The sequence below is a fragment of the Physeter macrocephalus genome, chromosome 19, assembly GCF_002837175.3.
Source record: "Physeter macrocephalus isolate SW-GA chromosome 19, ASM283717v5, whole genome shotgun sequence".
Classification (NCBI taxonomy): domain Eukaryota; kingdom Metazoa; phylum Chordata; class Mammalia; order Artiodactyla; family Physeteridae; genus Physeter; species Physeter macrocephalus.
In genome coordinates, this window is record NC_041232.1 from 77,458,628 (window position 1) to 77,473,166 (window position 14,539).

The following is a 14,539-nucleotide window of genomic DNA, read 5'->3' on the forward strand; positions in this document are numbered from 1 at the left end:
TTTTCTCCCATTCTGATGGTTGTCTTTTCGTCTTGTTTATGGTTTCCTTTGCTGTGCAGAAGCTTTTAAGTTTCATTAGGTCCCAGTTGTTTATTTTTGTTTTTATTTCCATTTCTCTAGGAGGTGGGTCAAGAAGGATCTTGCTGTGATTTATGTCATAGAGTGTTCTGCCTATGTTTTCCTCTAAGAGTTTTATAGTGTCTGGCCTTACATTTAGGTCCTTAAAGTTTGGTGGGACAGAGCCCATCAGAAGTCTCATGTTCCATGCATTTGCTTTCTTTACTCTAGACAACACAGCCTCAATTCTCACCAGGAGAAATGGCTTCCGGAGACAGGAGCAATCTGTTTATTATCTGCCAGTCTTCATCGTGGACAGTGGATCACCTTCACTTAGCAGTACCAACACCCTCACCATCCGTGTCTGTGACTGTGATGCAGATGGGGTAGCCCAGACCTGCAACGCCGAGGCCTACGTCCTCCCTGCTGGCCTCAGCACGGGAGCCCTGATCGCAATACTGGCCTGTGTCCTGACGTTACTGGGTAGGTACTGTTTGCAGTGCTTGCTCTGTAAGAGCCGTCACAACACCATAGGTCAGAACTTTTTTCTTTTCCTCTTCATACCTCTTGAGAACATATGCAGATATTCTAATCCATGGTATTTGGGTCACAGAGCAATCCATGATCACTGGCCACACTTTCCAGTGATAACTCAGAAAAATTATCAACTTCATTTTTTTAAAAAACAGTGAAGATAAATGGCTTATGTTTAAAATTGAATTTTTTCAAGATTTTTATAACGTTTACTATATCTCCCAGCTGTTTGCTTTGGAATTACAGGAACTGTATTAAAGAGAATTTTTTCTGTGTTGCTTTGATAATATGCTTATTTTAGAAATAATGGCCTTGGGTGGAATCTATGATATTAAGAGATGAACATTATTTATATTAGTCTCTTTTCTTGCCTGTGTGTTTGAAATACATAATGAAAAAAGACCAATGAATATGGGAGCTTAAAAAAAAAGAAATGATGGCTTTATATCCTACCTCCCTTAAGATTTAAGGTGGGTTTTATAATTATTTGCGAATCTTAAAAGGTTTGAAATTTCAGCAGTGCAAAATTTCCCAAGAAGAATTTACATTTAATTGTACTTTTCTGTGATTACTTTATTATGTGGTTAAGTTAGATATATAACTCATTAGAATTGCAGTTTTATAAGAGATTATGCAGCATCCTTTTAAAAACTGGGAGGTATCCAACTTGGGCATTGGGTAATGGGTTTATTCCTTTACATTCTATGAGGGCAAAGTGTACCTTCCTACAGCAAGGACAATAAGCATTTAATTTTGCATCTGAGCCTGCAGTCTGTTTTCTTGGGATTTAATATGATTTGTAAATTCATTTATATTTTTGTAAATGCAGAATTTAGCAATGGGAGTCATAATTGTATAATGTTTAAAAACAAGATTTATGGAGTTTGATAAAACCTAGCTTTTATGACTGCCTCCAATATGTACTAGCTCTTCACCAGGGGAACATTACTTCTTCTAAGGCTGGCTTCTTAATCTCAAAGGGGAAAAGAATAGAACTAGACTCATAAGGTTGCTGTGAAAATTAAATAATTCATGTGCCAACCATCTAGTGAACATTCAATAAATTTTAAGCATTATCAATGAAGCACAGTTCTCAACCTATTAACCAAGCTAAGACATACTAATACACTGTGTAAATGATCTCATAAAAATGGAAGTTATTATCTTCTATAACTTCAGCTAACCAAATAAATCTAGAAGGGAATAAACTTTTTTTTTTTTCATTTAGCTTCACATAGATCGCCAAAACTTTTAGAAATTAATTAGAAATGGCAAATAATTCCCAATAAGAGTATAAGGGACTAAGTAGGTTTTGAAAAATATGGAACTATTGCAAAGTGCTTATTATTTCTCTATCAAGTTTCAAAACATATTAAGAGGTAAGTTGTGTATTTTATAGTAGCTGGATAACCTAGATGAGAAGATAAAGATTTTCCTTTGTAGTGTTTTTCTGTTTGTTTTTAAATTTTATTGGCATATAGTTGATTTCTAATGTTGTTAGTTTCAGGTGTACAGCAAAGTGAATCTGTTTTATTATATATATATATAAAAGAATGGAGATTTTTTTTTCATTTTTTGATTCTTTTCCCATAAAGGTTATTACAGAATATTGAGTTCCCTGTGCTGCTCTGATCTTTATGATTTGCTTCCTTCTACTAACTTTAGATTTGTTTGTTCTCTAGTTGCTTTAGGTGTAAGGTTAGGTTTGAGATTTTTCTTGTTTCCTGAGGTAAGATTTTATTGCTATAAACTTCCCTCTTAGTACTGCTTTTGCTGTGTCCCATAAGTTTTAGAGCATTATGTTTTCATTGTCATTTCTCTCTAGGTATTTTTTTTATTTCCTGATTTCTTCAGTGATCCATTGGTTGTTTAATAACATATTGTTTAGCCTCCACATGTTCTTTTTAGGGTTTTTTTCCTGTAAATTTATAATCTCATAGCATTGTTGTTTGAAAAGATGCTTGATATGATTTCAGTTTTCTTAAATTTACTGAGGCTTGATTTGTGGCCCAAGATGTGGTCCATCTTGAGAAGAAAGTGTATTCTGCTGCTTTTCAGTGGAATGTCCTATAAATATCAGTTAGGTCCATCTGGTCTAATGTGTCATTTAAGGCCTGTGTTTCCTTACTGATTTTGTCTGAACCATCTGTCCATTGGTGTAAGTGGGGTTTAAAGTCCCCCACCATTATTGTGTTACTGTCGGTTTCCCCTTTTATGGCTGTCAGAATTTGCCTTGTATATTGAGGTGCATATATATTTACAATTATATCTTCATCTAGGATTGATCCCTTGATCATTATATAGTGTCCTTCCTTGTCTCTTGTAACAGTCTTTAAAGTCTATTTTGTCTATTTCTACACCAGCTTTCTTTTGATTTCCATGAAATGCCTTTTTCCATATCCTCATTTTCAGTATGTATGTGTTCCTAGATGTGAACCTAGATGTGAAGTGGGTCTCTTGTAGACAAACATATATACAGATCTTATTTTTCTATCCATTCAACCAGTCTGTCTTTTGGTTGGAATATTTAATCCATTTAAGGTAATTATTGACATGTATGTTCTTATTGCCATGTGTTAATTTATTGCCATGTGTTGATTGTTCTGGAATTTTTTTTTAGGTCTTTTTTCTTTCATTCTTTTGGTCTCTTGTGTTTGGATTCCTTTTTCTTTTTTGTGTGTATCGTTTTTTGGTTTGCAGTTCTTATGAGGTTTTGATATAGCTATATATGTGTATGTGTGTGTGTTTGTGTGTGTGTATATATATAGAGAGGGGAGGTTTCAAGTTTCTGGTCTCTTAATTTCAAATGCATTTCCCATTTCCTGTATTTGTACTCTCCTCATGGTTGCTGGTTTTGATATCATATTTGTGTGTAGATGATTTCCTACTTTTACTGTATGTTTGTCTTTAGTGGTGAGCTTTCCTATTTGTGATTTTCTTGTTTCTAGTTGTGGCCACATTTTTTTTTTTCCCTTTCCTGCCTAGAGAAGTTCCTTTAGTGTTTGTTGTAAAGCTGGTTTGGTGGTGCTGAATTCTCTTAGCTTTTGTTTGTCTGTAAAAATTTTGATTTCTCTGTTGCATCTGCATCTGAATGAGAGCCTTGCTGGGTATATAGTATTCTTTGCTGTAGGTTTTTCCCTTTCATCACTTTAAATATATCATGCCACTCCCTTCTGGCCTGCAGAGTTTCTGCTGAGAAATCAGCTGATAACCTTATAGGGATTCCTTTGTATGTTGCTTTTTCCTTGCTTTTTTTCTTTGTATTTAATTTTTGTCAATTTGATTAATGTGTGTCTTGGCATGTTACTCCTTGGGTTTATCCCATATGGGACTCTATCCCATATGGGACTCTGTGCTTCCTGAACTTGACTGTTTCCTTTCTCATATTAGGGAAGTTTTCAGCTATAATCTCTTCAAATATTTTCTCAGGCCCTTTCTCTTCTACTTCTGGGACCTCTATAATGTGAATGTTGGTGTGTTTAATGTTGTTTTAATGTGTTTGTGGTCTCCTTTTCACAGGCTACAGGTTTGTATTAATAGTTCCTTTTACTTCTGGTACCTGCCCTATGTCCAAAAAGGACATAGGTAGATGATGTGTGGATGACTCCTTTTGAACTTGACTAGCTTATCACAGACAGTTTAGATTATACCTTACTTCAAAGGAGTAAGATAAAATTGTATTACCTAGAATTTAATCATACACAGCAGTTAACTTTTTTTTTTTTTAAAGGGTGTCTCTCTAATGAAGCCTACTTCATTTTAGAAAATACTTTCATCAGTGACTTAGGCATTCCTAGCAATTTATATTTATTGGTGATTCTAATTCATTTAAAATAATTACATAGCTGTTAAAGTATGTGAAATAGTTGTATTAGACTTCATTCTTGCATATGATATATATGAGTGTGTGTGTACATACATATATTTCAGGGTAAAGTCATAGGTTTGGGGGATTTTAAGTATGACTACTCTTTTTGTTAAATTTGAACATTTTCCTTATAGAGACACTAGTTGAGGAATGCCTCTTGCACTTCTAAATCAAATGTTTATAAATCGTTTATGTTCCTTTAAAAGTTTCTGCAAGTCTACAAGAACAAGTCAAAACAGAGCCTATTGTACTGAAATAGTTTGGAACCAGGTGCTTCTGTCTACAGCTTCCCAGTAAAGGATTCGATTCTGCCTAGTAATCTGTATGTTCAAATGTTAGCATTTCAGTTCAGAAAGAGTCTCTTGGCACCTGATTAACTCTTTAGAGCAGATAACCAGGACCTTTTACTCCTGTCTCTTCTGTTATAGGCTCTGGGTTTTTATGCCAGAGCCAGTACTCAGGGGTGCAGATGGGATGCACAGCCTGGCATGAACCTGACTAATGATGCACAAATGACTCATTTTTTACAACACCTCATTTCTAGACACTGTAACTCATTCCTTTTCAGGGTTCTGAAAAAATATTGTTAGAAAAAAGCAAGGTGAAGAGGGGAAAAGAATTTGAGGATCAAGTTCAATTGAAGAGTGAAACTGGGGACACATCTTCATTACATGCCAAGTTTGTGTTCCACTGATGTGACAAATTAAAGCTACTTGTAACATAGAAGGGGGTGTACTGAAGGTTTCAGAATATTACTGGGAGGCATCACAGAAATCATTTCCAGCCCTTTGCAAAGGAGGTAGAATTTAGTGGCCGTTAAGTCATCAGATTCTAGGTCTCCTTTTCTCAATCACTGCTTTTGGATTAAACTAAAAGAAATACACCTTGAAAGTATTTTTTAAAAAGCTGTTCACATGTAGTTCTTTTTTTTCTCAAGATTTGAAATGAAATTGGATTTGTCAGTCTTCATCTGTATTTGTATTCTTCTAACTTTATGGGTGATTTCTCTCTCCTCCTCACTCTTGCTGTTATCCTAATTTATTCGCACCTGAATTCTCTCAGAGATGATCCAAAAATCAGAACATGAGGTTTCCTTTATTTACACTGAGTACACTTGAATGGGAGATGTTATTTTCATATTCAAAGTTCATGATAAAATTATCAAGAAAATGCCTCAATTATTTTTCATGTAGAAAAATGTCATCAATATATGGCAAGGTAGTTTAGTATTCTAAGGCTTGAATAACTATTTTACTCCAACACAAATTTCATTATGCATTTTTATCAAATTTTTTTAAATTTTTTTAGCCACGCCTCACAACATATGGGATCTTAGTTCCCTGACCAGGGATCAAACCCATGTCTCCTGCATTGGAAGCATCGAGTCATAACCACTGGACCACCAGGGAAGTCCTGTCATAGTAAAATTTGTAATTGTTGATATACCCAGTTTTTCTCCTACCAGGCTGAAAGCACTTAAAAAATAAAACCCAAAATATATGAATGACTGACCTTAATTACTTCAGTAGTTTTTCCAGAAATAACTGGAAAGTATTTCTGTTGTTTTGTTTTAATGTATGGTGTCAATATTAAACATTGCACATCTATTCAGAGAATATTACAGCTAGTTTCTTTCTGTTAGTCTGTACAGAGGAGCTTTTTCCTGTTCACTAAAACTGCCACTGAATTGACTATATTATTAAGTTTTGTTCTTTCCCTATTTCAACCTTTAGGTCCAAGTAATTGAAGTCCTATAACATCCCCTCTAGCTCTTCAGACACAGTGGGGATTAATTAGACTGGCCCACCTCCAGGTTTGAGAAGGCATTTGTGGAAACCACTGTCTACTACATGGAATTCAAGCTTTTCCAGTTCCAGTGTGTCCAGGGTAGCCAGCTGGATGTTTAGCTGTCATGCATCTTTTCGCTTTTCTTCCCTGATCTACCAAGACCTAAACGGTATTTGCTCTGCTCTTAACTGTGGAGACCATTCGTGATTTGGTTCAACAGGAAACTATTTTCCTGGTTTTGTAAGTGATAGGGTTACTTAAGCAAAAAATATTAAATTGCAGAGAAAAAATGAGGGCAATATGTAAAAGATAAATCCCCATCGTAATCTGTAATGAAAGAACATATTTGACATAGCAGTCCTAGTGGTAATAACAAGCAGACTAGTTGCTAATTTATGATAGCAGATGTGTTTCTTTTCAAACAAGTGCAAGCATACTAAACAATGAATTACACTGAACAAGTTCATACTAAGTGCTTTACAAGTGTTGCCTAATTTAATTCTCACGTCATATTTCCTAAGCAGGTATTATTAAGTATTGTTATTGCTATTCCTACTTTTTGTATGAGAGAACTGTATATTAGCGGAGACATGTACAATGTTATAAGGTGTCAGACCCAGGACCCAAACACAGCCCAGACTGCCTTCTGGATGTCCTATATAAGGTATTTTTCCCTATGTATTTTCTAATCTGAAAGACCTGTGTGTCTCTGGAAGCACCTGTAGATCTGTGGATATGGCAACTCCATCCTTGTTTCACATAGTGGCTTTAGGACATCTTTGGTGAAATCTGAGTGTCTAATTTAAAATGTCCTCCACTTACACAATTCTAAACATGTTCTCTCGAGGTTGGGAGTATGTTAAATATGAGATTATGCTTCATTACAACCAAAATATACCAATTGCCTTTGGGCATGAAATATTCATTGTGCTTAGGTCAGTTTTTCTCTCTGTCTCACATGAGCCTTAAATGAAATCATTCTAACTCACATATTTAATGGAGAGGAATTTTGTGATACTTGTTCTGGGAAAAGGAAGGATCAACTTCAGTTGTGATTAAACTTCTTCCTATCTTGAGACATGAAAAACAGTATCTCATATATGCAGTTGTTTTGCAAATCTCTGGTTTGGATCTTAAACAGCAGATCTAGATAGGTACAGTCATTGTTCTGGTGGACTGCTGACATGAGAAATCTGAAATTATCATACACTAAACAATCGTCCTACATTCCTACCTCTTATCTTGATGTAGTGCCTACTTAAGTGTTTGAGTGTAATCAGTCAGCCTTCACTCCTCTGTGTGTTCCATCCTCCATAGCCAATTAGTCCCTAAGTGCTGTTAATTTTACTTTGGTTCTTGAATCTGTGTCTTTCTCTCCCTTGATGTTGCACCTGAGTTTGTCCATGGTCCATCTTTCCGCCCCTGAATTTGGGGAAATTACCATGTCTCTGTCAGCTCCAATCCAGGCCCACAGAGAGAGTAAGCTTTTTAAAAGCAAATGGGATTGCGATGTGCCCAGCCTAAAATAAGATTTCTGTGTCTTGCCATTGTCTACAGACTAGAATCACCTTCTATGACCTCACTGCTCCCTCCTTTTTTGTAGTCAAGACTTACTTCCTTTGCTTCTGAGTCCACGTTGGATACTGTTCCTATGGGCTGCATAACACCTTGCATAGAACAGTCTTAGGGCATCCTTCATGGCTGATTGGTTTGTCTCTTTGTCTGTCTCCTCTGGTGGACTCCTGCTTTTGGAGGCAATGACCAAGCATTATTTCATCATTGTATACATAGCATCTCATAAAATGCTGATGTGAAATAGAGAAGGCATACGATACATGCATACTGAATGAATCCATGAATGTTTAGATGTACTCAGTAGTAGAAAAGAACATTAGATTTTGTCATTTATCCATAAGTAGTATTTCCATTGGACCTGAATTTTCCCATTTCATAACATTCTACAGTTTTAGGCCTTTTGAGATCCAGCCTATTTCTCTAATTTTCTGGAAAATTGATATGGCATAGGTTAAAAGCATTTAGATTATGTTTTCAGATTAATAGCCCTGGAGTTATACATGGGCTCAAGAAAAAAAAATATATGATTTTTAGAGTCTAAAGAGAGAAAAATTATTGCCGTTGAGACTAAGGATACTTTAAAATTCAGTTTAAATTTCAGTTAAAAATGCTATATTTGATATCTAATTTATCTCAATCATACACCTGATTTTTATTAATTACAAATCTTTATTCTTTGTGACTACAAATAATAGAGTGGGTTCATAAGTGCACATTCAAAGTTTGGCCCTCTGTTACTGGGGATCTGATATATCTGATTACACAGCACATAAATCCAGACACAATGATAAGTTGACTTCTCTCATCCTTTAAATCTTTTGCTTAGATGTCATTTCCAGTGACAGCCACCTGTGATCACAGCACGAATGCACTAGTACCCCTGTATTTTTCCCATCATTTCACTTTTTAAAACAATTTCTTTGCTTGAAACATTTCAGAAGTGTCACATATACTTACATGAAATCCAAATGTTCCTCACAGCCCACAAAGCAAGGCACATTCTGAAACCTACTCACCTCTTGATGGCATCAGGCTATTTGATCCTTCACTCTCCCAGTAGGAAGAGCCACATGGCCTGCTTTTCCATGAGATTCAAACATGCCACCATGTTCCTGAAACCTTCTTTCTGCTCCCCTTCACCTGTTGGTCTCATACTGTTCTTTATGCCCCAGCTCAGTATTACCTGCACAGAGGGATTGTCCTCACCCACCGATTAAATTAGGTGCTTCTCATGCCTGTAGATCTTTATCAGGAACCTGTGTGTTTCCTTTGTAGCACATATCACAGTTAGTAAATGTTTACCTTGCTCAAATATAAAAGCACCTTGAGAGTAATGACCTTAATATCTTTTTAAAACCATTATATTTTCAAGGCCTAGCATAGGGCACCCAGGAGGAAAAAATATTTTGGGGAATCAGTGAATAGTACTTATCACACTCTACTGCTTATTTTACTACCTTTGTTATATATTTTCAGCCCCTCATGAATAGGCCTGGTATCTCTATTATTCATTATTATACCACCCAATAAATGGAAGAGAGTAGATACCAAACACATTAACTAAATTAACTGAGGGTTATCAAAATCACATGTGTGTGAATGGTAACATGTATGTTTCTTTCTGTGCACCACTTATATGACTCAAATTTTAGCAAGACCACAAAGATAGGAACTGAACTGTGTAAGAATTTATTATAGAAATTTAGAAAAACAAAATCACATAGTGCTTACTATGTGTAGCACTATTTAAGTACTCTACAAATATAAACTCACTTAATCTTTGTAAAGTTACTATGAGACATTTTCTTTGAAGTAAGTACTATTATTTCCATTTTGGAGAGGAGGAAACAGGCAGGGGGAAGTAGAAGTTATTTAAAAGCTAAGTTTACTTGCCCATTGATGTGGATAATTATAAACAAATTACTGAACTTGTATTCTGATTGGGCTAGCAATTTTTCATTTAGGTCATTTTTCAGTTACACCTAATAAACGCATAATAATTGTAGTATAATAATTTTCACCATTCAATATGTCATTTGGTAATAAAATCTGCTACTATAAGAGTAGTATACCTTAAGACCATATGCAGTTAAGGTTTTTCTAGTATTTCCAAATCTTTTGTTTAGGTCAACTGTCCAAAAGAAATACATCGTGATTCACAAGTGTGAAACACATGTAATTAAAAATTTTCAAGGAACCTCATTAGCAAAAACTTTTTAAAAAGTGAAATAAATGATAATATATTTAATGCAGTATAAACTATCATAATTTTAACATGTATCAATAAAATTATTAATATATTTTACTTAACAAATTGAGTCTTCAACATCACATGGACATCGTACACTTAGAGCACATCTCAATTCACATTTTAAATAGCAATAGCCACATTTCAAATGCTTCTTCACCACTTGTGGCTCATGGCTACCATGTTGAACAGTGAAGATTTAGACAAGTCTTATGACTAATAAGAAATTCTGAATGTTTATAAAGACCACAGAGCAGGGCTTCCCTGGTGGCACAGTGGTTGAGAGTCCGCCTGCCGATGCAGGGGACACGGGTTCGTGCCCCCATCCGGGAAGATCCCATATTCCGTGGAGCAGCTGGGCCCGTGAGCCATGGCCACTGAGCCTGCGCTCCACAACACGAGAGGCCACAACAGTGAGAGGCCCACGTACTGCCAAAAAAAAAAAAAAAAAAAAAAAAAAAAAGACCACAGAGCAAATAGTGTTTCTTGGTGAAGGCGGGCTCATCCTTCAAGTCTTACCTTAGTGTCATCTTGTCTGCGTTCTCTGAGCATCCTGGCTGTACCTTCCTATACATATTTTCTTAGCATATATTATAATGCTATATAATTGCATTATATAATAATTGATTTTATAATAATTGATTTTTTCTTATATAAAATATTGAACTTAATGGCAAGAGCTATCTGCATATCTCCATAGTAGCTTGCCCATACTTTGTCAATTTAACAAATATTTATTGAAATCTTAGTATCAGGTACTGTTTTTTGTGCTCTAGATATATCTGTGCAGAATAAGATCACTGCCCTTATGGGGCTTACAGTTTTAGAAAGTCTGTGCTCAGTAAAAATACTGTTGAATTAGATGAAATTCAGGCACTAACCTTTCGGAAGAAGTCTATAAACAATGGGTTAATCTTAAGAAACTGATATTTAACAGGTTTACATATAGTCTTGCAAATTAAAACAAAAACCTTTTACAGATTTTTAAGGATGGGGAAAACTGGCCTGATGGTAGTATACATGACTGAGTGGTTTAAAATGAACCCCAGACTCAATATTTGAAATATGTTAATACATGAATGGAAGAAGTTGTTCTTTAATGTAAGTAGCCTCATTTAGAAGTTGGCACCATTTTGTGGTGATCGGATTACATCTGCAGAATTCTATTAAGTTCTGGGTAAATAATTCTACTGTTAACCGCTGGGAAGTGGGTTAGGAAAATAAGACTAAAATACTGCCAAGGTGATTCAGTAAAAAGCATGTTCCAGGTGAGCTGTCTGGATATGTATCTGTGGTGTATCACACCACAGTGAAGGTTAGAATAAAGGAGTTCACTAACTTATAGTATCAACTTCTAAATTTTTCTCCATCTTCCGTTCTGTTTCTCTCGGGTTTGGGAGACTGGTGCTCTCCTGGTCTGCGTGCTTCTTTGCACCCATGCATGTCTGTACCTTCTTAAAGCGATTGCATGGCGACTTGCACTCTATTTATCTGTGTATGTATGGCCTACACAGCGAGCTACTTGGGTGCAGGGAACCTCTCTTGTTATATTTTGTCAGCGCCCAGCACTTATTTCCTACATACTGGCATGCTTGGAGAATGTTGCATCGAATATTAGGAAACTGAATTCTAAAATCAGAAATTAGGTCAACATTATGCATTCTAACTTCTTCTCTCACATCTACTTTTCCCTACTTCCTTAGTCCAATCAGAATGATTTTTTTCAAAAAATACACCTGATCATTTTGTGCCCTCCTTAACTCTGGTTGGCTCGTGGGCCGGCAGGGCCTGGCTGGTGCCTGTGTCTCCTGGCTTCCCTCCCGTTTCTTTTTTGCTCTCCACCCACACGTTGGCCTCACACCTTTGCTCACTGGTTGACTGTGCCCAGAATATTCTTCCATGTCACATCTCCGCCCTCAGCCTTCGGTTACTCTGCCTTAAGGCCCCCTCTAACCTGTTTCCCCTGATACATAGCCTTAAAAGATCATACTTCCCTCTTTAGGAATAATTATCACTGTTCTACTTTTACATACAGTTCTCTTGTGTGATGAATCATACAGTTCTCTTGTGTGATGAAATTTGTCCACCCCATTTAATTGTAAGTTCCATGAGGAAACGTGTCACGTCTACTGCCATGTGCACCATCGTATCACTATACCAAATGCATAAAATGGTTAGCACATCATTGTGAAATAGATATATAAATTCACAAACCAGCACGATTCAAGTACATGTCTAGACTTCAACCAGACCTAAACCTTTCCTTCTGTCTCCACTCAGAAGTATAGTCCATATGATAGAAAAGATGTATGATAAAACCTCTTAAAATATATACTCTTGTGCTTACTTAGGCAGAAAATATTCCTTTTAATACAGCGATTATCTCCATAACCTCTGAAGAACAGTTAATACTTGTTCCATGTAAAGGTTAAAATTTATTTTTTATAGCATGCTCAAGCAGTTAGAAATTAATATTCTCCCAAGTCACCGAAATGTTAAATTGTCTAACCTTCTAAAACACTTCACATTTTTTTTCAGCTTCCGGCAAGATTGGGAAATAAGACAAACTCCATAAGATATTAATATCCTTAATGGGCACTGGACCCATGGGCTGACGCACCCCTGGGTTCTCACATTTCACTTTTACTAAACACTATAATTGAGGGTCAAAAGGCAAGTGTATTATTGGTGGCGTGAAAATACACTTACAATAGAATGTAATAATTATGAGATATAGATATCTATGACAAGATCCATTGTAACTATAGGAAGGAAAGAAAATTGAGAATTTGGAAATGTTTTGCCTTCTTAGACACTGACTTAAATGAAAAGGGCATCTAATTCTTACATAATTCTTCTCTTCTTCATAGCCTCCTTACTCTTGTGCCCATTCACTTCTTCCATCCGTTTCTTGTACTCAACTGGCCATTTGCTCCCACTCAGTGTTGCTCTCCAGTATGTGTAACAGATTTCTCATCTTCACCGACCCCCACCTGCCCACCCATCACGATTCTCCCTGATACCTCTCCATTCCATGTCTTACTCGGTTTGATTTCTTAACAAGAAGTCTTTCTTGGTCCACCTTTCTGTTGCAATCACTTATTTCTGGGAGACTATGTAAAAAGTTTCAGAAACTAAAGTATATAAATCTAAAATTCTTTTATTCAGATTTCCTGATGTGTCTTTCTCCAAGCTAGCAATTGTCACCTGAGTTCTCGGCTTGTATCTCAGTTACCTTCTGTGGAAGGTCTAAGCTCACAGTGTGATAGAAAGTGCAAAGGCTTTCAAGACATTCAGGAGTACACCTCACCCCGAGTTACTATCAATACACTGACCACAGACAGATTGTTTCACATGTCTGAGACAACCATTGAATGGGAAATTACCTACCCCAGAGAACGGCTGTGAGGGTCACATGATTCGATCTGTGTACAGACCATCATTTTTCACCTTACTGCCTTCTCTCTCTCTCTCTCTCCAGTTTAATCTTTAGTGCACAAGCCCTGATGCATACTTCATACACCTTCTACTCTGCTTGTTACCTAACTTCGTTCATTGTTTTTCCTTGGTCAAAGGAGAAACACAGTGTCTTCACTTGCTGTGTTCACAGAATTTTGAGTTAACATTCTTGGTGGGTCAGAGGATAACAATGAAAACATCTCTGTTGCACGAGTGCCTGGCATTCAGTTTACTTCTACCGACATTACTCCCCGATCTCCTTTCTCTCTTTAATCCACCCTGTGAGCCCTGAACTTGGCTATAATTGTCACATATGGCTACGTGCAGTTCAAGTTACTTGCCCAAGATCACACAGCTAATATTTGGAAAGACTGGACTTTTATCCAAGGCCTTCTTGACAGCAAAGCTAAATATTAGTTTTGAAGCTTCATACCAGAATATTACAACAGAAACATATTAAACTTTTGTAAACATGTCTTTGTTGTAACATTCTAGCACGGAGCTTGAAAACTAAAAGGCTTTAGGGGTGGTAGAAATGCTAATTTTCAGAAGACCGAAAGGGACAGGGTTGAGAATCCACTTAGCAGGGAGGGCAGACGCATGGCAGAATATTTATGGGAACAGACAGGAAATGACTGGTATTTCATTCATTTTAAAAGCATTGGCTTTTGAACTACGTTTCCTACTCTGATGAAGCCAGTTGATAACATTTAAATGTAGTAAATAATATCAAGAAAGAAGAGAATTAAGCACTCATGTGCCATAGCAACATGAGAAGGTTGCCAGAAAGTTCAGAAATGTATCTCAGTTTCTAAATTGTAGGCTGTGGATAAAGCTTATGGGGGAGCAATAGGCCAGGGTCAAATAGGAAAGGAAATAAAAAAGTGCCCCAGTAGGGCTTCCCTGGTGGTACAGTGGTTGAGAGTCTGTCTGCCGATGCAGGGGACCCGGGTTCGTGCCCCGGTCCGGGAGGATCCCACATGCCGCGGAGCGGCTGGGCCCGTGAGCCG

General features: G+C 36.7%; 1 protein-coding gene across 1 annotated transcript in view; it reads left to right on the plus strand.

Moving 5' to 3' along the window:
• Positions 1-14,539, plus strand: part of CDH7 (cadherin 7) — a 122,095-nt gene that overhangs the window by 104,977 nt on the left and 2,579 nt on the right. The window contains exon 11 of the mRNA XM_007105088.3: positions 289-540. Within this exon, the coding sequence (XP_007105150.3) occupies positions 289-540 (252 nt within the window). The remainder of the gene's footprint in view (positions 1-288; positions 541-14,539) is intronic.